Genomic DNA, 20,809 nt, shown 5'->3' on the forward strand with positions numbered 1-20,809 from the left:
AATTAAATTAAAGCACTTAGGTGTCTGGTTTCTGACCTAACACATCTAATAAATAGCAATAGGTCTTAGACTTACAGTATGTACTGCCCCATAGTGTTTTACAGCATTCTTGTAAGTGGTTTACAGAATCAGCATCTTGCCCCCCAACAGTGTGGGCCCTCATTTTACCCACCTTGGAAGGATGGAAAGCTGAATCAACCTTGAGCTGGTCAGGATCGAACTGTGGGCAGTGGGCAGTGTTAGCTTTCAATGCTGCATACTAACCACTGCACCACTAGGACTCCTAATAAAGTGGAGCCCATCATTTCTTTGAGTAATAGGTCCCCTTACTGAACCCACTGTTTTATTTTTATTTTGCTTAAAGTTTAACTATAACTTGCCTTTCTGAGATTTAAATGCATTAGTCCACATGCTGTATTTTTGACCAGGCATTTAGCCTCTCCTCTGTCATGGGACATTCAGGAGTCCTGCAGTTGTCCTTTTTAATTTCATTGTTACTTTCAATTCCACTGTTCCATTACCTATTGACTATCCGGACATTAAGCAAAACTTAATGTCCATAAAGCGTTAACAGCATAAATGCAAAACTTCAGTCGAAATGCGTGAAATAAATGGATTCCTCCTTGAATGGATCCTAACTGCAAAAAAAAAAAGGGGGGGGTTGAAATTGAGCTAAGCAAAGAATACATTTTATAGGAAAGGAGGCTGTCTATCCCTAAAGCCAATATTTTTACGATGGATAATTCTACAGCTTTAACAAGGTAAGCCAGGAGATAGCCAAGGGAACAGAAGCAGCATTCTTGGGCGAAATGGTTAACTTATTTACAGCTAATGGAGAAACTCCATGGTGATGCTATGGAGATTCAACTCAGGTTGCCCATTCGTGCGGCCACATGGACAGATGGAGAAGACCCTCCCCCCCCCATGGAAGTGAGGAACTCAACACGCAGCAGGTTTCAACTTGTTTCGGTCCTGAAACGAGCTTCAGGCATAATCCGGGAGGTTTTATGAAGGATTGGTGCCCGCTATTCTTGTAAAAGCGCTTTAATGCTTTGAGAAAGAAGACGGTACACAAGTTTGCTTGGTAAGGAGAAGTTGGCCAAGATGAAATGTAAGTGGTCCTGTCTTGCTTTCATTGTATATTTGTGTGTGGGGGGAATTGGCTCACAGGTGAAGCATTCTGTTCAGACAGAATAGACAGAATAACAGAGATGGAAGGGACCTTGGAGGTCTTCTAGTGTCCAATCCCCTGCTCAAGCAGGAAGCCCTATATAACATTCAGTCTGGAGGAGGGATCAGATCATCAGCATCGGCTCCGAATAGAATAGAATAGAATAGAATAGAATAGAATAGAATAGAATAGAATAGAATAGAATAGAATAGAATAGAAATAAGGAATAGAGTAGAGTAGAGTAGAATAGAATAGAATAGAATAGAATAGAATAGAATAGAATAGAATAGAATAGAATAGAATAATAATAATAATAGACTAGACTAGACTAGATTAGACTAGACTAGAGTAGACTAGAGTGGAATGGAGTAGAGTAGAGTAGAGTAGAATAGAATAGAATAGAATAGAATAGAATAGAATAGAATAGAATAGAATAGAATAGAATAGAATAGAATAATAATATTAAACTAGACTAGACTAGACTAGATTAGACTAGACTAGACTAGACTAGAATAGAAGGATGATTGTCCAGTCTCTTTTTAAAAACTTCCAGCGATGGAGCGCCTCCAATCTCTGGTGGCAAGCTGTTCCACTGGCTGATTGTCCTCACTGTCAGGAAAGTTCTCCTTAATTCCAGGTTGCTTCTCTCTTTGATCAGCTGCCAACCATTGTTTCTCGTCCTTCCCTTTGGGAAGGAACATCAGACGATTCTATTAGAGCCCTTAACTTGAATCAACTAGTAACCAAATCAATCTGATTCAGAAAGTTAGTTCAATTGGAAAGATAAATCTCCCCCCCTAGTCTTTCAGGAACTATTGGATCAGCTTGATTCCAAGAACCATTCTCTATAAATCTCAGATGAATGGCAAAAGTGTTGGATAGAAAAAGCTATGTTTATTTGTAGAAATATACCTTCTCCCCTTATAAATGCAAAAGGATCATTTCTCTTGTCCTTGAATATATTGGTCAGTGAAAGATCCAGCATCTGGCCCATTAACTGATTGTTTTACACCCTTTAAGAACTGCTATCTCTCTTTTGAAGGAAGAAAAGGAGAAGCTGTTAGGAACAAAGGGCTATCCTCTGGGGAAGAGATGCGGTTGGCTAAACTATTCGACACATACTCTTTCTCCTTGATAAGAGAATTCAGACTGACCAACAAAAGCACCCCGACTGTTAAAACCGAAAGGGTTTTGTTAACGTTAATAAGGCATTCCTGCAATTAAACAAAGACCTTTTTCTATTTTACAAGTCTTAAGGTGCTTTTTCAAAAGCATTGTTTTTCTCCTGAGGGACCAGTTGCGTTGTGCATCAGTTTTACAAGTCGGTGCCATTTGCTGAATTGAACATTGTTTGGGTACTATTTGTGTTCAGACACCGTCCAGCCTCTCCTTGTTTCCTTAGGGATCCTTGGATTCACTTTGCTTTGGACTTCCTTTGGGCTGTCTAGGTTGCAGTGTGTCCTGGAGAAAGAATACTTCTGCTCTTCCATCCCAAATGGTGAGACCTCTTCCAAAGATGATGTGGGAAGAATCCAGAGAAATTAATATTTGGGGCAATATTAAAAAGGCAGAGTATATTTCCCCCAAAGGATTTTAAAGGCAGAAACCGACACACACACAAGTCTCCCTGCCCCAAACAGAAACCAGGTCTGCAGAAATGCAGATGTAATAATCCTGTCAGAAAGATTGGAGTCAGGAAACTGGGATTAGGAAGAAAGATCCCTGGAATCAACAATCCCTCACACCCCCAAAAAATCCAACAATCATCAGCCCCATCTCCAGGGAAGCAGGATATGACCTTTGGGATATAATAGGGTTGGGGTAGAATACTCAAGCATGTTGTAGGCAACACAAATTGCTTATAAAATTGCTTTGGAAAAAAAATCTGTTAAATATTTCTCTTCCAGACTTCCCTGCGGGCCTCACATCCATTCTCTTTGTGGTAACCAATCTGGGGGTTCTCAACTCCACCGTCTTCAAGAGTCCAACTTTGTCCTCTGTCACCAGCCTTGCTTTAGCGAACAGCGGCATCAGCAAAATTGAACCCGGTGCGTTTCGTGCTTTCCAAGGCCTCACTAAACTTAGTCTCTATCAGAACAGCCTAACTTATGTGACAGCATCTTGGCTCTCCAAGCCAGGCCTACTGGAGAACCTCACGGTGGCCCAGAACCTCATGACCAAAATTGGACCTGAGACGGTCTCTGGCTTCTCCAACCTCACCACCCTGAATGTAGCCAGCAATAAGATCTACAAAATCGCCAGCCGGAGCTTCGGAAGCTTATCCAAGCTCACGTTCCTCGACCTTTCCGGCAATAATTTAACCAGCTTAACAAGAAATGTGTTTGGTGGGATGAGAAGGCTGCCGGCGATGAAACTCGGAGGAAACCCGTGGAGCTGTCTCTGTGAACATCGGGATTCTGTATTGTTTCTTCGAGGTGCGACCGCTGGGAAATGTCGGCTTTTTAATAAGGAAAAAAAAAATCCAAGATTATAGAATAAGCTACTGATTTGTCTGCCCCAGGTATAATCTTAAAGTTCCACTGAAAGAGTGCTGTTAGGTTTCATGAATCGTCCCAAAGGTGCTTCTTCAAAAGGCAAATTGGACTTTGTTTTTTCTCGAAGATGTTTCGCTTCTCATCCAAGAAGCTTCTTCACTTCACTCAGTCAGAACTGAAGAAGCTTCTTGGATGAGAAGCACAATGTCTTCAAGGAAAAACAAAGTCCAGTTGCCTTTGGGACAACCATGACCTGGATGACTGAGAATCTCCATAGATGTTTCATGAACATGAACAAGAGAGGAATCAACCTGGAGTCCTTATATTCTCATAAATGGTTTAAGTCCAACCCCTCTTGAATTCCATTAACTCTTACGTAGTGCCAATTTAGTGCTGAAAATCAGTTGACTGGATGCTTGTATATAGGCTTAAGCAATAAATCTTAACTGGAACTAAATGAATGATCCTGTTCCTTCGTGCCTAACATCACAACTATGGAGTGAGCCCTACCAATGGTGGCTTGGTCAGCAAACCACGGTGTTAGTACAATGTGCAAACTCAGACGTATCACGGTCTTCAACAACCTAATGCCCTGCTTTGGGATATTGTTTGTTTGTCTTTTTACAGAGCTGTGCAACATGTCACTGCTCCAAGATGCTACTTCTGTCATATGTCACAGTCCACCAAGCATGAAAGGGATCCAAGTCTGGAACATCTCCAGCTTCAATTGCACACCAGAATCCCTGTCAACAACTTTGGGGAACAGCTTCTATCAAACTGGACTGCCGGCTTTGCTGGCTTGTTTAGGTATTCCTGTTAGTGAGTTTCCAACTATTCCTGATGCTACTTTACTATAGGAGGTTAAGGTGGTGACTAAGGGCTGAGAAGACTCGGGACCAAGTCCATTTAAGCCATGGTAAATCATTGGGTCTGAGGCATCCTTGGTGCTCTCTTTTCTTGCAGACGTTTCATTACCCAAACTAGGTAACATCATCAGTGCTAGTCCTAGTATTGTTGATGTCCAGGGAAATCAGGCGATTCGGGCAGTTCAAATGAGTATAAAGATTTATTGCAAGCTTAAGCTCTCTACCAGAATCTGGTCACCTGGTGGTCAAGGGAAATGAGATCAGAGAGGCATTCAAAGTGGGCATCTTGTGGATGCGACCTGTGACTTATGACTCAACCTGGTCATCTCCTAAACTAGTTTGGGTACCGGTAATTGAAACATCTACAAGAAAACCACCAAACTCAGAGAGAACCAAGGACCCCTCATTTCAGCCCTGAGCTACAAATATTCTCCTTTATTGGTATCATTAAGTCTGTTGCATCAACTTAGACCAAATTATTAGAATGTTCTAGCAGCTAAAGGATATGTATATCTATATATCTATATCTACATCTACAACTCTATCTATCTATCTATCTATCTATCTATCTATCTATCTATCTATCTATCTATCTATCTATCTATCTATCACATTTTCCTTGGGCATATACCCAATGCCATTCTATTTTACACTACAACGTCTTTGGATTTTAGCATTCACCATTTTAAAAACTTGTGTCTTAGGCACCCAATCAGAATATTCTGTGCCTCTCCTGTTTCAATTTCTGCTATTGAATGCTTCATTTCAGAATGGGCACATGATTTGTTTTTGAGTTAATTGGCTTCCCTTCCTTTTTTTTTTTTTTTGGCAGTATTTATTTCCTTTCTCTTGCTGCTGTTTGGGATGTGGATGGTGAGATACGCCAGTAAACGGATCCGGCCAAGCCAGGAAGCCATGGAACCCTCTTCCACTACAACTCCGATTGATTCTGTAGAACCTCAACTCTCAGTTGGAGAGGATGAAAATGAAGAGAGAACTGCAGCTTTGGGGAACCGAACGTTGAAAATCCGTGCCAAGTCTGCCTCAGCCATTTTACTGAGAAAAGAATTCTACCAGCGACAGCAAAAGTCGACAGATGCAAACCAAGAACAATCAATAATGTCCTTCCGGTCCCAGAGTGACAGAACACATATTGAAAATGAGGACTTGCCTCCTTTTTCAGGACTGTGGAATTATCAGAAGCTGGAGGAAGTAGAGTCTCAGAGCCACGTCAAGGCAAACACAGTCATGGTAGAAGTAGGTCAAGATACTTCAGAGACCAAAGTTTCTTCTGAAGCCTCCGACCAAATAATCCAAGATAATGGAGAGTCTACCCATCTTGTAAAGGAAAACACGGTTCATCCTGAGCCCTTCCTGTATTTAAGTGTGACTACATTCCCTGAAGAACAGGCTGAGGTTCAACCCCAAAAGGATGTGACTTCAAAGAATGAGGGCCATGCATTGAAGCGGTCATTGACGTGGCCCTTTGAAAGGAAGGTTGGTGGTCATGGAACCAATGGGTTAAGCATCAGGGAATCTTTCACAGCCCAGTTTTTGCTCTCCCCTCTTCACTGTGGCAAGGTGTTGGAAGGGGAGAAACCAGAATTCGATCAGGAGTGGCTACATCTGTCTCCTAGAACGGAAGATCTTTTGTGCCTTGACGGCCAACAACGTGAGTCTGAATTAGACAATGAAACGGAGCCTCCATTTGATGAAGAATCAAATCCAGAAACTATTGCTAAGGCGACAGATGTAGGGGAAATGGAATTGGACAAAAGACTACAAAGCAAATACAATTCGCATACTAGCAACCAAGCCCACAATGAGAGAACAAAATTAGACTTCGAAGGAGAACCAGCCAATTTTTCAGAGTTGGCTCTTCGGAAAGGATTCAGCCAAGTGGTTCCTCCAAGGTTTATGCAGACTGCTCAGACTGATATCAAAGCAGTCAAGCTATCCTCAGGGCTAAAAACCAAACGATTTTCAAAGCCGGTGTCCTCTCCATCCAGAAACCTCAGGAAAGCCAACACATCCCCACCCTCAAGAATTCCTTTCACCCGCTCTTCATGTGAAGATGACAGCACAGTGCCGATGCACGAGTCTAAGTACATCAACCTTCTGCATGAAGTGGTGGAGAATCGGGGCCGGTGGACTCGGGAGCGATGGAAATTGACCCATCAGAACTCTGCTTTTCTCCAACCAGCCACCAAATCCATGTAGGTCCCAGTGGTCTTCAACGCAATTGCTCCAAACATGGAGACAACCAAAAGGACTTTAAGGTTCCACCAATCTCCGTTAAGGTTCCACAAAATCCAAAGACAAGACTTGGGGAAGGAATCCATGCAATGACTCACAATGCCATTCTAGAATACCTGGGATATGTTCTGAAGCTATCTTCTGAAGGTGAGGAGGGGTGGCGCTCAGCACCCCGATATGCACCTTTAGTGAGAACCCATTGGTCCATTTCCCTCTAGGAAAATCCCACCCCACTGTGTGCATCTTTTCAACATTATCTGGAGAACGGAAACTGAAGCTGGGCTCACTCCAATGGGGATTGGAGTGAGCCCAGCTTCAACTTGGCACTTCAGGGGAAGCCTCAGTCTTCCCAGCTGTTGGACCAAGGGATCTGAAGTCCCAAAGCTGGGTTCACTAGTTGGGAAGGCTGCCACGAGGACAAATAATTCAACGATGTTAGAGGGTAGAACGGCCTTCTCCTTGCATTAGTGAATTTTTAGGGTGGTTATTTATCCAACTTGCCAACTGCAGAGGGAGCTGATTGGAGGGGCAAAAGGATGGGCAAGCTTTCCTTCATTTTAGGTGTGTTGATGTTTCAATGCATGCATGCACAATATTGTTGACCCCCATTCTAAGCTCCTGTTACAGCACCTTTGGTGAAATCCTAATGATAAAAGTTGGTAGGTAATTTGATTTTGTTTGATAATGATTTCAATTGCGGTTCAGAGTGACTAGGACGTCTTTGCCGATATAATACGGACCAATTCTCTGTCCTAACTGTGACCCCAGGGATAGAACTTTGCTTTGCAGTGAACTCAGGAAACAAGCTAATTCATCTCCTTGATAGTTTAATCACATGTATTGATGTTTTATGAGGAAGATCCTTGATCCCTTCTGTCTGCATGTTTCTGTAACGAAGACCTGGCTGTTAAAAGTGTATCGTTTATTTTGAAATCTCCGCAAGACCACAGCTCTTTTCAGCTGAATAAAAATAGCAAAGAACGCATCATGTGAACTGGCTGGATTTTAATTCCTTCCTCAGATAGGTTTAAAAAAGTTAGGGGAGTATTATCTTCTCAACTTGCCTCGCCCTAAAATAAAATAACAGCCACACGGTGTAGTTAGTAGGATCCTTGTATCCATTTTGCAAATCTTCAGGGAAAAGTATGCTTAGTGATTCAATTAAGCAACCCTATGCCTAACTCCTCAGAGGTCTTTCAATCCAAGAGGGGTGTGATTTTTTTTTAAATGTTGGGTTTATGATGTGGTGTGAATTTAGGCACTGTGGTTTGTTCAGTAAACCAGAGTTTGCCAAATGGCAGCACAAATAAAAACAGATTCTTTGCGTCCTCCTTAAATGCCACTGAATTCGGTCTCTCTTCTCCAAAATAAGCTCTGTGATCTTTTGAGTATTTTATTCAGCAAAACTTTCAGCTCTACCGCTCTCCTCCTCTGGGTGAGTAAACCACCGACCAGAAGAAAAAGAGGGACAATTGACAGCTGTCCTTCGTCCGGCAAACCTGATAACCCTCATGGATGTGGTCAAGAGAACTCTGCAAAGGAATGGCAAGTGACATCCATATTTGTTGCATTCTTGTCTGGGGGTCTTGGGAACCGGGAGCTGATGACATTCCAAGGGAGATGGTGGACTTTTTGTGTTGGAATTTGGCAGGGATCACGGGATTTGTGGCTGTGTTGTTCCTTGATTTGGGGATCGTTCTTCCTTGCCCTCCCATTTGCCAGCTATGCTCCGTATCTACGGTTGAGTGCGAGGATGTCTCTTCAATCAGTGATGGTGAATATCTTCAGTGCTTCTAGTTCTTGCTTTCTCCTCCTGTTATTTCCACCAACAGATAAAATTTAGAATAGAATAGAACTGGAAGGAACCCTGGAGGTCTTCTAGTCCAGCCCCTCCCGCTTAAGCAGGAGAACCTATACCATCTCAGACAAGTGACTGTCTAGTCCAGGGGTCTTCAAACTTGGCCCTTTTATGACTTGTGGACTTCAACTCCCAGAATTCCTCAGCCAGGCACGCTGGCTGAGGAATTCTGGGAGTTGAAGTCCACAAGTCATACAAGGGCTAAGTTTGAAGACCCCTGGTTTAGTCTCTTCCTGAAAATCTCCAGTGATGGAGCACCCGTGAGAATAGAACAGAACAGAATAGAATAGAGCTGGAAGGGACCTTGAAGGTCTTCTAGTCCAGCCCCCTGCTCAAGCAGGAAACCCCATACCATTTCAGACAGATGGCTGTCCAACAAAAAAAGAAAAGTCCTGTTGCCATGACTTCCAGACCTCTCCCCAAATATTTTCAGAAATCAAAACATTGATAACCGACTTGTTATTTTCATTCTAAGCATTTCCTGTTTTCCCTCTTCATTCTTTCCAGTCTTAATCACTTTGCCAAGTTCCACCCAGCAGATCCTTCTACAGCAAGGAAACCTTAGCGAGATACCTCCTCTGTCCTTCAGTAATTTTACCAACCTTTATTTCTTGTCGATCACCGGATTCCTCATCTCCTCCTTGGCCGACTTCACTTTTTTCACACCTTACGTCAACCCCCTGAAGATCCTGGATCTCAGCCACAACCAGCTGCTGAGTTGTACAATTGAGCCCCTGGCTTTCTCGGGTCTTCTGTATCTTGAAGAGTTGATCCTAACCAACAACAGCTTGGACGTTTTGAGGGGGACGTGGTTCATGGAGATGCCGAATCTCAAGAAACTCTGCCTTGCCCTTAACAGAATCACGTACCTTCCCCCGAGGACCTTTGAGAACTTAAACACGCTGGATGAGCTGGTGGTCTCCTCCAATATGATCCAATATCTCCCCATGGATGCTTTTTTTGGCTTGGTTTCCTTGACCAAGCTGGACTTATCAATTAATAAAATCCTCTTTATCAACCAGGAAGCCTTTCAACCTTTGCAAGTGCTCCAGGATCTCCTGTTATTCCAGAACAGGCTGACCACCTTACCAACTTTCCCCGATTCCATCAACTTCCTGCTTCTTCATAAGAATCCATGGCTCTGCAACTGTCAGTTGATCCAGTCCATGCAAGTGGTGGAGGCTAAAATCCAGACACCTACTGGGGTCACTTGCAAAAGTCCCCCCTTTCTTTCAGGACACCAAGTGACCAGCAGCAAGATTCTGGGGTGTGCTCCATCACCTTCTAGCTCTTTGTCTTCCCCGCTGTTCTCAGCCATTGACTTTCCTCCCTCACGATCAGGAACCTTCAAGCTGATCTGTGGTCTGCTAGGTAAGGCATCATTTAAGCAGTCATAAATTTGAGTCACTTGGACGGATCGCGGTGTTTTCCATTGATTAATCCAGGCTGAGAATAGCCAATCTCTTGATGCTTTGAACTTTCCACCTCCACGACTCCATTATGGGATGCCACTTAATAGAATAACAGAGTTGGAAGGGACCTTGGAGGTCTTCTAGTCCAACCCCCTGCTCAGGCAGGAAACCCTATACTTTTTCAGTTACCTGGGAGAAATAATTCACAGCTAGTTCTGCTCCGAAGTTACTTTTTCACAGGGCCACTGGACTTTCTTGTTTTTCTTTGAAGATGTTTCGCTTCTCCTCCAAGAAGCTTCTTCAGCTCTGACTGGTTGGTGGAGGATGGAAGGATTTATACTCCTTGCAGAAAGCTGGTCGTTTGCCTTCTTTTAGAGAGTTGTTGAGGCCACTTAGAGGCTTCTCTGTGTCCTCAGGGTCACCTGAGTGGTGCAAATGGGGGTGGAGCCTTCTTGGCTGCAGGATGTTTTCTGCCCGGGGTCCCTTCCTTGTTGGAGACAGGTGCAGGCTGTTGGGGATGAGTCTGGGTTGTCTGCATCTCCAACTGAAGTGCAAATGGTTAGTCGTGCAGTCTAAATGGTCTCAACGACTCCCTAAAAGAAGGCAAATGACCAGGAGGATTATAAATCATTCTACTCTCCACCAATCCAGTCACAGCTGAAGAAACTTCTTGGATGAGAAGCGAAACCTCTTCAAAGAAAAACAAGAAAGTCCAGTTGCCTCTTGAAAAAGCATCTTTGGGACAGCCATGACCTGGATGACGGAGAAGCTCCATAGACATTTAGTTCTGCCCCAGATTTTTAGACAGAGAGGCAGTGTGACCTAATGGATAGAGTCGTTTCCCTACCTTGGCTTTTGCCAAAGGTTTTAACCCATCCCTGCCATTTTTTCTGATTATAAGTAATCCTTGTTTAGTGGCCAGCTCAATTAGTGACCATCTGCCATTGCAATGAAGATGAAAAAGGAACTTTGCAACTCGTCGTCGCAGTTGGGACCTTTGCAAAGCCTGAAAAGCCAAAGGAAAGCTTAAAGAAAGATTATAAAGGGATAGTTTTGGTTTTGTTTGTTCACTTAACAACCACGTTGCCAATCCCAATGATGGTTGCTAAATGAGGACTCCCTGGACTTGCTGAAGAGGGTGATAACCAGGTTCTCCATCCATAATATAGATATAAAAAGAGCACAATAATTAGCACCTAAGCTTTTGCCTTTTCCCCTTTTCATTTTGGAACATGCAGGTGGATTTTTCCTCGGTTTAACGGTAGGCCTGTTCTGCTGTTATTGCCTCCCCAAATGCTGCGGTGGCCGATCGCCTTTTGCAATCCACTCAAAGAATGAAAAGGCTCTCTCTAGCAGCTGGGTCAAACCTTCCACTCATCAAGAAGGGAAAACGTCCGACAGGGATCCCCAGATCCTTTCCGGTCTTCCGGCTGCAGAGAGCTCAGCCATGGCTTTGGAAGGAGGCCACTTTGCAAGGGGAACCTGCTGCGGGCCGCTGGTCTCTGCTTCTCAAATTCTCTACGGGGAGCAGCTGAGATTCCAGAGTCCGCTGGTTGCCTATTTATCCGTGGACCCGATGGGCCGAAGCATTGTGACCCTCCGTGAGAAAGGACACGAGACAAGATGTCCAGTCTTTGGCCAGCCCTGCTATCCAGTCCCCCAGGACGATACCCACAAAAGGACTGAAGTCTCCAGGGATGGTGGCACCCAAGAGCAGCACAGTGCCACATGTATGCACGGCTTAAGGGGTTCCTGTGTTCCACCTACTGCTAGGGATCAGATAGCCAGGAAGCAATCCGGTGAGTGAATCAAGCACTGCAAAACACACTCGTGCACACACTGCTGGCTATGCCTTTCCTGGAAGATTTTTTCCCCCCCTGAAAGGTATACAACCAGAACAGAACACGCTGGATTCCTAGAATCAGAGAATGGAAGAGTTGGAAGAATTTGCAAAGATTGTATCTGCCTAAATTCCTTGCATTTCCAAAACTCAGCCGTAAGTGGTAATCATTACAGAATTGCAGAATGACAGGGTTGGAAGAGACCACGGAGGCCTTCTCCCTCTGCTCAAGAAGGAGACCCTGTACCAGGACTCTCCAATCTTGGCAACTTTTAAGACTTATGGATGTCAACTCCCAGACATGATTGGGAGTTGACTGAGGGCTGAGGAATTCTAGGAGTTGAAGTCCACAGGTCTTAAACTCGCCAAGGTTGGAGACTCCTGCCCTGTATCATTCTGGACAAATGACTGCCCAATCTCTTCTTAAAAACTTCCAGTGTTGGAGCACCTACAACTTCTGGAGGCAAGTCGTTCCACTGGTTAATCGTTCTCACTGTCAGGAAGTTTCTCCTTAGTGCCAGGTTGCTTCTCTCCTTGATTAGTTTCCATCCATTGCTTCTTGTCCTGCCCTCAAGTGCTTTGGAGAATAGCTTGACCTGCCTCTTCTTTGGGGCAACCCCTCAGATATTGGAAGACTTGCTATCATGTCACCCCTGGTCCTTCTTTTCATTAAAAAAAAAGTCCCAATATGTACTTTAGAATGTCGTCTGGGGCAATATTAGAGGCTCTTCTTTCCCAATCACGTTATTATTTATTCCAGGCTTGGGAGAGCATGTAGACCACCTCATGAACGTCCAAATTTTACACCCAAAGATTCACGTTAGAGACACCCAGCCTTTGCCAGCTCTGGTCCATATAGATTTCCCCGACGGATGTGCCGTGAAGATCGAGCAAAACAGAACCGCTTCTCATACGTCTCCTTCCATGAGAAACGAATCTCATCAAGGCGGAAGTCCCACCCAGGCTTCTCCCGGTTGCTTGAAGAGAAAGAGGAACAATTGTGGACATCCCCGTCACCGATCCCAAGCTGGCTTCACGTCTCCTGAAAGTGAGCCACCTTCTGAGTTGAGACACTGGCAAGAAAGTTGGACGGGGAGGAAGGCTCCCAGGAGGTCCGACCTTCATCTGTCCTTTGCAAGCACACCCAATAAAAGGCAGACATGGAAACCTTGCCCTTCCCATCCAACCCATGAGGTGACCTCCACGCCTTCCCTTTCTAGTGTATCCAGCCAACCAGAAGCTTGCAGGTTCCACTATTGGAAGGAACCTTGTCCTGAGGGGGTTCCTCGTCATCCTGGGAAAAGAGCACGAGCATTTCAAGAGTTGGAGAAAGCTCAACAAGCTGGAGACACGATTCTCACCCATAGGAAGTCTAGGAGCAGGCAAGAAGACTCGAGATTCCTTACCAGGAAGGAATCCACCCTGAGCAGGATCTGGAAATGCCGAAACTGCGGTTGCGAAGGCTCTGCTCCTTGTCCTGTAAATCCAAGGAGATGTGCTCAGCCAGGCGCTGGATCCAGGAGGACCTTTATAGAGGCCAGTACTCAATGGTCCTCTACCGATGCAGTCCACCTTAAAGGTAACGCACCCACTGTGATCCAGCAACAGAAATAACCTACTCATCAGTTTAACCCATTTTTCTTAGGAAGGAAGGAAGGAAGGAAGGAAGGAAAGAGGGAGGGAGGGAAGGAAGGAAGGGAAGGAAGGAAGGAAGGAAGGAAGGAAGGAAGGAAGGAAGGAAGGAAGGAAGGAATGAAGGAAGGAAGGAAGGAAGGAAGGAGATCTTCATCCTCACATAGATCTCCACTTCTTGAACCACGGTGGGAGAAAAACAACCATCTTAACGGGCTTCCCCTCTCAATTTTTGCAGAAAATGAATTTGCCCTCACTTTTCTGGGTGTTCCACACAATGTCGCAAAAACCCGGTCAGAAGAACGCTGGTTAGCCGCTTGTTTCCCAGACTTCCAGCCCAGCTCCGTCCAAGCCATTCATCCAGGTGAAGTTGATTCCATCTACGAGTATCCTTCTCCGTTGGTGAGCACAACAGCCTTCGACACAGCCTCCGTGTTGGTTGAGGATACCGTAATGGTGCCAATATTGAAACACCAGGACCTCTCAACAGATTTCTTGAACATCCCCCAAACCAAACCTACGGCTGTCATGGATCCTTTGTTGGGCCAATTGCCTCCAGAGAAGATCGCCTTCAGAAGCTTGAGTGAAGCGCTCCAGCCTCCAGAAGAAATTCTGTTGGAGACTCTTGCTTTGGGCAGGGAGGAACTTTCAGAGGAAAGTCAAGAGGAACCCATGACTCCATCTCCCACTGTCAGTGCCTTCTCTTTCAGAACAGATACCAGTCCATCTTTGCAGGAGCTGCCGCTCTCCATCATGAGCTGTAGTCAAGTTACCTTCTCAGCCATCCCAGGAGATAGCCACCCAAAGACCCCGAGCGTCATGACCATCTGCCCGTTGGTTCAAAAGATGTTTCAGATTGACTTCCCCCTTCCAGCCGAGGAAGAGGAGGAGAAGGAGGAGGAGGCCAAACCATTTCAAGGTGGAGAATGGGATGGATAACTCAACCAAACAACGGAACAGGTCAGAAAGAGGCTGTTGATTCAGTCCCCCATCTGTTTTGTATTTCTGCTCGAATAAAGATTTGGTTGAAGATCAGAAAGTTGTCACTTCGTCTGTGATGGGATCAATTCAGAAGCAAGGTAAGGAAAACAGTGGGTTGTGAAGTAATCTGCCTTACAGGATTTAAGATGTTATTTTATACAAAGAGGGTGGGGGCCATGAAGTTGAATTTTGGGAGTCATATTGGTCCCAGAAAGAGAAGGACTGAGAAGAACAGATTCCACGCAGAACATGACATGTTGCGTTGACCCAACAGCCTTTGAAAGGAAGTTGCCACACAACAACACACCTGCCCAGCCTTCGGTTGAGAGAGAAATAATTTAGCAAGCCATGGCTGTGTTCCTACGACATCCTAACCCGGGTTAGTGAGCTAGTTCATTCAACTGAGGTTGCCTAAGAGTCAACTGCTCGATGCACACCTGGGGCTGTGTCACTGAAAAAGAAAATTGAACCAAGCTACGCCTACAAACCAAGCCAAATTTACTTAGTTTTGCTACAGTGTGAATGCAACCATTTAGTTTTGTCACTGACCTTGTGAACACAGGCTCTAAGTCTTGATGTCCTTCTGCATTGCTTGAGCTGGGTCTTCTTTCTGCTCCAGTTGGATGAGGCTTCTACTAGGGCGCACAGTCACCTGCGAGCCCCTGTAGGTTTATGCCAATGAGGACATTTTTCACGAGTTGTGGTATATTTTTAATTGTTGTTTTTTTCTTCTTCCCCCACCCCAACCATCCCTCGGAAACAATAGAAAAGTTTAAAACCAAGTGGCGTGTGGACGGTCCGTCTACAAGAAGAGCTACCTCTTGTTCTCCACTACTCCAGCCACCTGAAGTCCTTTGGGAGGAGAACCCAGAACCAGACCAGGAATGGGGGTGGGGGGGAGGGTGTCATTCATACCAGCTCTGCAGATCCTGAATCAGAAGTCCAGCTTGAACAAGTCTTCTTTTAAACCTGCTCAGTGCAAAAAACTCTTCTTCCCTTCCTAAGTTTATTGATGGTTTTGATGCAGTTCCATGCATGAACAAGGAGATGTATTCCGTGCGGGAAGAGGGAGGCTACTCAGAGCTGTGTTTCGTCTCGGGTTTCAGGATTTGCGTTCTTATGACTGCTGCTCTTTTGACTGTGACCTTCGTTTTCCACATGGGCTAGGGGGTCCGGTCGTATTAAATACCTGGGGAGAAAGGAAGAGGTTGTCTAGGGCAGTGTTTCTCAACCTTGAAGATGCGTGGATTTCAACTCCCAGAATTCCCCAGCCAGCCAGCCTCGCCGACTGACGAATTCTGGAAAGTTGGATTCTTCAAGTTGCCAAGATTGAGAAACTCTGGTCTAAGGTCAAACTTGCTCAGTTTATATCTTGAGGTGGATGGTAGCACCAAGGTTCTTCAGATGACCCATAGTTTCGTAGTTCGGGATCCATAGTTCAAGGTCCTCTCTCACCCCAGCCAGCCAAAATCTCTAGTCAGATTTCACGAGATTACAAAGCATCAAGAAAAGGGCTACAAGGTAATTTTGGCATCTCACCAAAAAGCATCTGGAAGGTGGTCAGGCACACCAAACTGCCTGTGGGTCCAAGACTACTGATTTACCCAGTAATTTTCTAAAGTTATTTATTTATTTGTAAAATGTATTGGCCACCCATCTGACTTTGATAGAGTAGCTCTATCAAGGGCTATCAAAAAGACATAAGTGGTCCGGCGTAAAATAAAAAGGAGAGGGAATTGCTTTGATGGAGAATTTTGAATTAAAATCACCAACTTCCTCCATTATATTAAGAAGCTTATTAACCTTGATGCTGCCCAGTCTTTGGCAAGTCAAACTAGAAGTGAAAGAGAGTTTGCGTAACAGTTATCATAGAAATATCTCACATTTTTGCTCAGTATATTCAGTATATTTCTTGGACTTTTCTAACACAATTACAATTTAAAAACTACACCACAGGAACATTGGATGCACTGGGGAAAAAACAGGGTACAAAAAGATAGATATCCTGGTATAAGGCTGGCAAAGAAAATATGAAGTGTAGGAACTAAAGCTTGGGAAAAGCACCTCACTTGTGCTCAGATAAACTTCTAAGCCAATTAAATCAACATGGAAATGGATTAAGTTTCGGTTTTAAAAATGTGAACATAATGGAAAAAATAATAGCCGTAATGGCACGGTGGTTAGAATATGCTATTACAGGCTGACTCTGCCCACTGCCAGCAGTTTGATCCTCACTGCCTCAAGGTTGACTCAGCCTTCCCTCCTTCTGAGGTGGGTAAAATGAGGACCCAGATTGCTGGGGGGCAATTTGCTGACTCTGTAAACCACTATAAAAGCGCTGTGAAGTGGTATATAAGTCCAAGTGCTATTGCTATTGCTATCCTTGATTAAAGAACGTGTCTCTTGGAAAAAGACACATTCTAAAGACTCCCGCTGGCCTGATACACCAATTTGGATGCAAATGACTCATCCTTTCTCTGTAATTCAAATGCAGAACTGAGTCACCCATTCTGCAGGCCACATTATTAGCCACAATATGCTGAATTAATTTCATACGTACACTATATCGTTGAGTTCCAGCCGTGTGTCTGGGGGAGGATTGATGAGAACGTAGGAGAGGGTGTTCTGGTGGTCGTTCATTTCATCTGGAAGAAAAAGAGTCGGTCAAGGGATCATCTGGTCAGGCAAAGCAAAAAGCTAACCAGCTGAAAAGTGGCAAACCTTTGGGGCTAGGGAACACTTTGAATGATCTCAATCATAAATAACTCCCAGGTCCTTCTATGCCTCTTTCCTGTCTATCATCAGAGGCTCTAGGCTTGAGGAAAACCCATGGACCTTACAGGCTTGTTTCTCGTTCTGGATAAAGATAATTTAGGGTGCACTCTCCTCTCCAAAGGGAAGTGATACGGTCAGCATTGCTGAATGAATCTGAGAAATGGGCACGCTGCCTGTGATAGGATGCTCCACATTGAAGCTGGGGACAAAAACAGGACAATGAGAGAATGAAGAAGGTGGTTAATGTATCAGAATGGCACAGTTGCTCAGACAAGGCAACAGGTATTTTTAAAAAAGCCTGCAGCTCACAGCTATTTAAGGACAGCCAACTTGGTTCTTACATCTTTCAAAGGAGATCTCTCTGTCTCTTATAGATCTGGGCAATTAAATTACAAATATTAGTAAGACATACTCATGCATATGGAACCTCTTGGTTCTCTCCAGAAATTCCTTGGGAAAGGCTATTGATAGAAAGCAAAAAAGGCTGCCCCAAAGAAGAGGGGGCAAACCTGTTCTCCAAAGCACCCGAAGGCAGGACAAGAAGCAATGGATGGAAACTGATCAAGGAGAGAAGCAACCTGGAACTAAGGAGAAATTGCCTGACAGTGAGAACAATTAATCAGTGGAGCAACTTGCCTTCAGAAGTTGTGGGTGCTCCATCACTGGAGGTTTTAAAGAAGAGATTGGACAACCATTTGTCTGAAATGGTATACAGTCTCTTGCTTGAGTTAGGGGTTGGACTAGAAGACCTTCAAGGTCCGTTCCAACTTTGTTATTCTGTTCCACTGAGCTATACTGTCAATTTAAAGATGGCTACATCAGGGAAGACAGGGGCCCTGGAAGATGCCGATCAAGTAATCATTGACTCGGTTTTAAGAGGGTTTGATTAATGGACTGTCAGCTGCACAGGCCATTGAGTTGGCTGGGTGCAACTTTACAACAAATGCTCTTTCCATTCATTGCTCCTTAATTGCGTCGAAAAATGTCTCTTCCATGGGGAGTCGTTAAAACGCTGCCTTGCATTCATTTCCACGGTGAAGTTAATGGCTAAACTGCAAAGCTGGTTTGGGACGAACGGAAGGATATTTTATTTCGTTTCAAAATCAGTCGTGAGGAACTGAAGAACTTTAGCCACGCTTACAGCTGTAAGAAGATTGCCTTCCCATGCAGACGGAAATCAAAATAAAAGCCATGGTTGGTTTGCTCAAATGGCTTGGATCCTGCATCAAACTAAGATGAAGCCCCGTGCCGTTGGAACCTGCCTTATGTTCACACAACACGTTCGGCCTGGCGACGAACGTCAACTCATTTCCCTGGTGTGCCCGAGATGCTGCATCACAGACTAACTAAGCAGGCTGAGTTAATCACAGTTAATGCTGGCATATTGGAAGAACGCAGCTCATCTATGAAACAAACCAAGTTGTGCTACCTATGGTGTCATGTCTATGGAGGATCTCAGTCATTCCAGGTCACGCTTATCCCAAAAGTGCTTTTTCAAAAGGCAACTGGACTTTGCTTTTTTTTCCTTGAAGATGTTTCACTACTCATCCAAGGAGCTTTTTCAGTTCTGACTGTGGTGTCATGTATCTTTAATGAGAATGTTCCTTGATTATCTATATTGGGGGGGGGTGAATGGAGTATTGTTTAATCATGTCTGCACTCAAGGAGACACCTCAAATATGGACACTGCCGTGTTTTAATCTTGCTAGCTCTTAAAATATCAACCCAGGGTGGCATCTTCTACAGAGGTGTTTTACTCCAAGAATTGAACGGGCGACATCTTTGTTACTTGACTACACCTTGAGTCAAGCTTGACTCAGAGAGGAAAAGAGATTTTTACCTTGCAAATATCCAAGGTTTACTCGATTCATCACATCACAGGCTGTTAAATTTGCTACATCCTCTACGGAGCACACAGAGGGAAAAAAGAAAGAAAGAAAGAAACAGAAATCAAAATAGAGGGAAGGGAAGGAAGAAAGGAGAAAAACAGAAGAGAACACAACACAGCACAGACATAAAAGGAGAGAAAGAGAAGAGAAAAAAATCAGCAAGCAGCGATTCAGAAAAGTATTCAGAAAACGAGATTCGGTGGTCACATGGGCCAAATCACATGTATGTACACATATGTTCAAAAAGATGAGCAGGCAAATTAAAAGGGATGCCGGGGGGGGTGTTAATGGTGTTTGCATGAACTAACAGGTGACATGTCATAAAAAAGGGTTTCAGACAATCTCATTTAAACAAGTGCTTATTCTATAGACTTTGTCCTCACAACAAGGAATCCAGGAGAGAAGCAACCTAGAACTAAGGAGAAATTTCCTGACAGCGAGAACAATAAACCAGTGGAACAGAAGTTGCCTCCAGAAATTGTGGGTGTTCCAACGCTGGAGGTTTTTAAGAGAGACTGGACATCCATTTGTCTGAGATGGCATAGGGTTTCCTGCCTGAGCAGGGGGTTGGACTAGAAGACCTCCAAGGTCCCTTCCAGCTCTCTTATTCTGTTCTTTTTCCAGTCCTTGCAAGTATTTGGCGATTCCATCCTGTCAATTTTCTGCTTTGCAGATGTTGTGGGTAAAGGGCCAGCTTTTTTAAAAATTAAAATTTCATCCATTTTCAGCTTTGTAGACTTCTCAGCTAAGGGGCCGGCTTCCCCTAAATTAAATTTTGGCCAATTTGCCTAAGCCCAGCCCCATCAAAGCTTGGATGGAGACCTGGATAAAGACCCCCCCTTGCTTCCTACTTGAGAAGGAATATTGAGGACATTTAAAAAGAGATTGCAAAGAGTCCTTAAGAGTCCTTTAACACCAGCAAACCATCCACCCCTACCTATTTCAGGCAAATGGGCAAGGACCCCCCCCAAAAGTGTTAATATCCCTAGGGACTTTAGTAAATGAGACTTTGTTATGCATGAACTCTGGAAAACGGTTATTTTGCTATGGAGCAAGCTAGTCCCAGAGCACTTGGCTTTTGCTCAAGGCAAGAATCCAAATGAGTGGCGCACGTGTCTTTCTTTTAGGGCACATCCAGAAAAATCACAAGAGGGCTGGCTATGGGGGGGGGGGGCATGAGCCAACGATTCAGGTTTTGCGTGGCTCAATTTGGAGCAAAGAAATTTTACAGACCAGGAAATTCAGGGCACCACAATCTTTGATAGCAGAAGTAGAAGCAGGTAACAAAGAAAAAAAATGGCTCAAAAGAATTCTGCAAAAGGAAAGGGGATTGGAATGAAAAGGTTTTCATCAGAATGAAAAAGAAAGAGAAACTTTTTTTCCCCTGAGGTCTCTAACTTAAGAGTTATTTCCCTATAGTGCTTATATTATAGCGGTGATGGGAAGATTCAATGGCTAAAATACAGAGACAGTAAAAGAGCGTTTAATTTTTCTGATCTCTCTCTCTCTCTCTCTCTCTCTCTCTCTCTCTCTCTCTCTCTCTCTCTCTCTCTCTCTCTCTTCCCCCTGGATCTTTTCACTTCTAGGTCCCATTGATCCTACAATTCCTTTTCAGATTGTTTTAGTGGATGTCA

At 44.3% G+C, this 20,809-nt stretch overlaps 4 protein-coding genes across 17 annotated transcripts in view; 3 read left to right on the plus strand and 1 right to left on the minus strand.

The window, feature by feature from the left end:
• The first annotated feature begins 701 nt into the window (after window positions 1-701).
• LOC120300722 (platelet glycoprotein V-like) lies at window positions 702-4,025 on the plus strand. The gene is made up of 4 exons (XM_039327090.1): window positions 702-1,111; window positions 2,574-2,669; window positions 3,079-3,559; window positions 3,944-4,025. Exons 1-4 carry the CDS (start codon window positions 1,105-1,107, stop codon window positions 4,023-4,025), a joined length of 666 nt encoding a protein of 221 aa, XP_039183024.1. The 5' UTR covers window positions 702-1,104.
• Window positions 3,519-20,809, minus strand: part of KCNT1 (potassium sodium-activated channel subfamily T member 1) — a 78,923-nt gene continuing 61,632 nt past the window's right edge. For 7 of the 13 annotated variants that reach the window (XM_039327116.1, XM_039327118.1, XM_039327125.1 and 4 more), the window contains 3 exons: window positions 19,127-19,189; window positions 17,072-17,156; window positions 15,203-15,700 (listed from right to left, as the gene is read on the minus strand). In XM_039327116.1, coding sequence (XP_039183050.1) covers window positions 15,589-15,700; window positions 17,072-17,156; window positions 19,127-19,189 — 260 coding nt within the window. In that variant the 3' untranslated portion in view covers window positions 15,203-15,588. Of the gene's footprint in view, window positions 3,630-15,060; window positions 15,174-15,202; window positions 15,701-17,071; window positions 17,157-19,126; window positions 19,190-20,809 lie in introns of those variants that run through there. The other 6 variants (XM_039327121.1, XM_039327119.1, XM_039327126.1 and 3 more) reach the window with 4 other exon arrangements.
• On the plus strand, window positions 4,280-8,207 carry LOC120300737. Of its 2 annotated transcripts, XR_005554724.1 has the most exons (3): window positions 4,280-4,473; window positions 5,365-7,447; window positions 8,161-8,207. XR_005554724.1 is itself a non-coding variant. In XM_039327128.1 (2 exons), the coding sequence occupies exons 1-2, from the start codon at window positions 4,305-4,307 to the stop codon at window positions 6,750-6,752; spliced, it is 1,557 nt and encodes a 518-aa protein (XP_039183062.1). In that variant the 5' UTR covers window positions 4,280-4,304; the 3' UTR covers window positions 6,753-7,782. The 2 variants fall into 2 exon arrangements, 1 of the variants encoding a protein (XP_039183062.1); XM_039327128.1 differs by lacking the exon at window positions 8,161-8,207 and having other exon boundaries at window positions 5,365-7,782.
• Window positions 6,920-14,491, plus strand: LOC120300736. The gene is made up of 7 exons (XM_039327127.1): window positions 6,920-6,935; window positions 8,190-8,333; window positions 8,440-8,562; window positions 9,154-10,017; window positions 11,297-11,857; window positions 12,659-13,477; window positions 13,769-14,491. The coding sequence occupies exons 2-7, from the start codon at window positions 8,300-8,302 to the stop codon at window positions 14,467-14,469; spliced, it is 3,102 nt and encodes a 1,033-aa protein (XP_039183061.1). The 5' UTR covers window positions 6,920-6,935; window positions 8,190-8,299; the 3' UTR covers window positions 14,470-14,491.

This window comes from Crotalus tigris, unplaced genomic scaffold (genome assembly GCF_016545835.1).
Source record: "Crotalus tigris isolate CLP2741 ecotype Arizona unplaced genomic scaffold, ASM1654583v1 scf7180000024350.909852, whole genome shotgun sequence".
Lineage (NCBI taxonomy): Eukaryota > Metazoa > Chordata > Lepidosauria > Squamata > Viperidae > Crotalus > Crotalus tigris.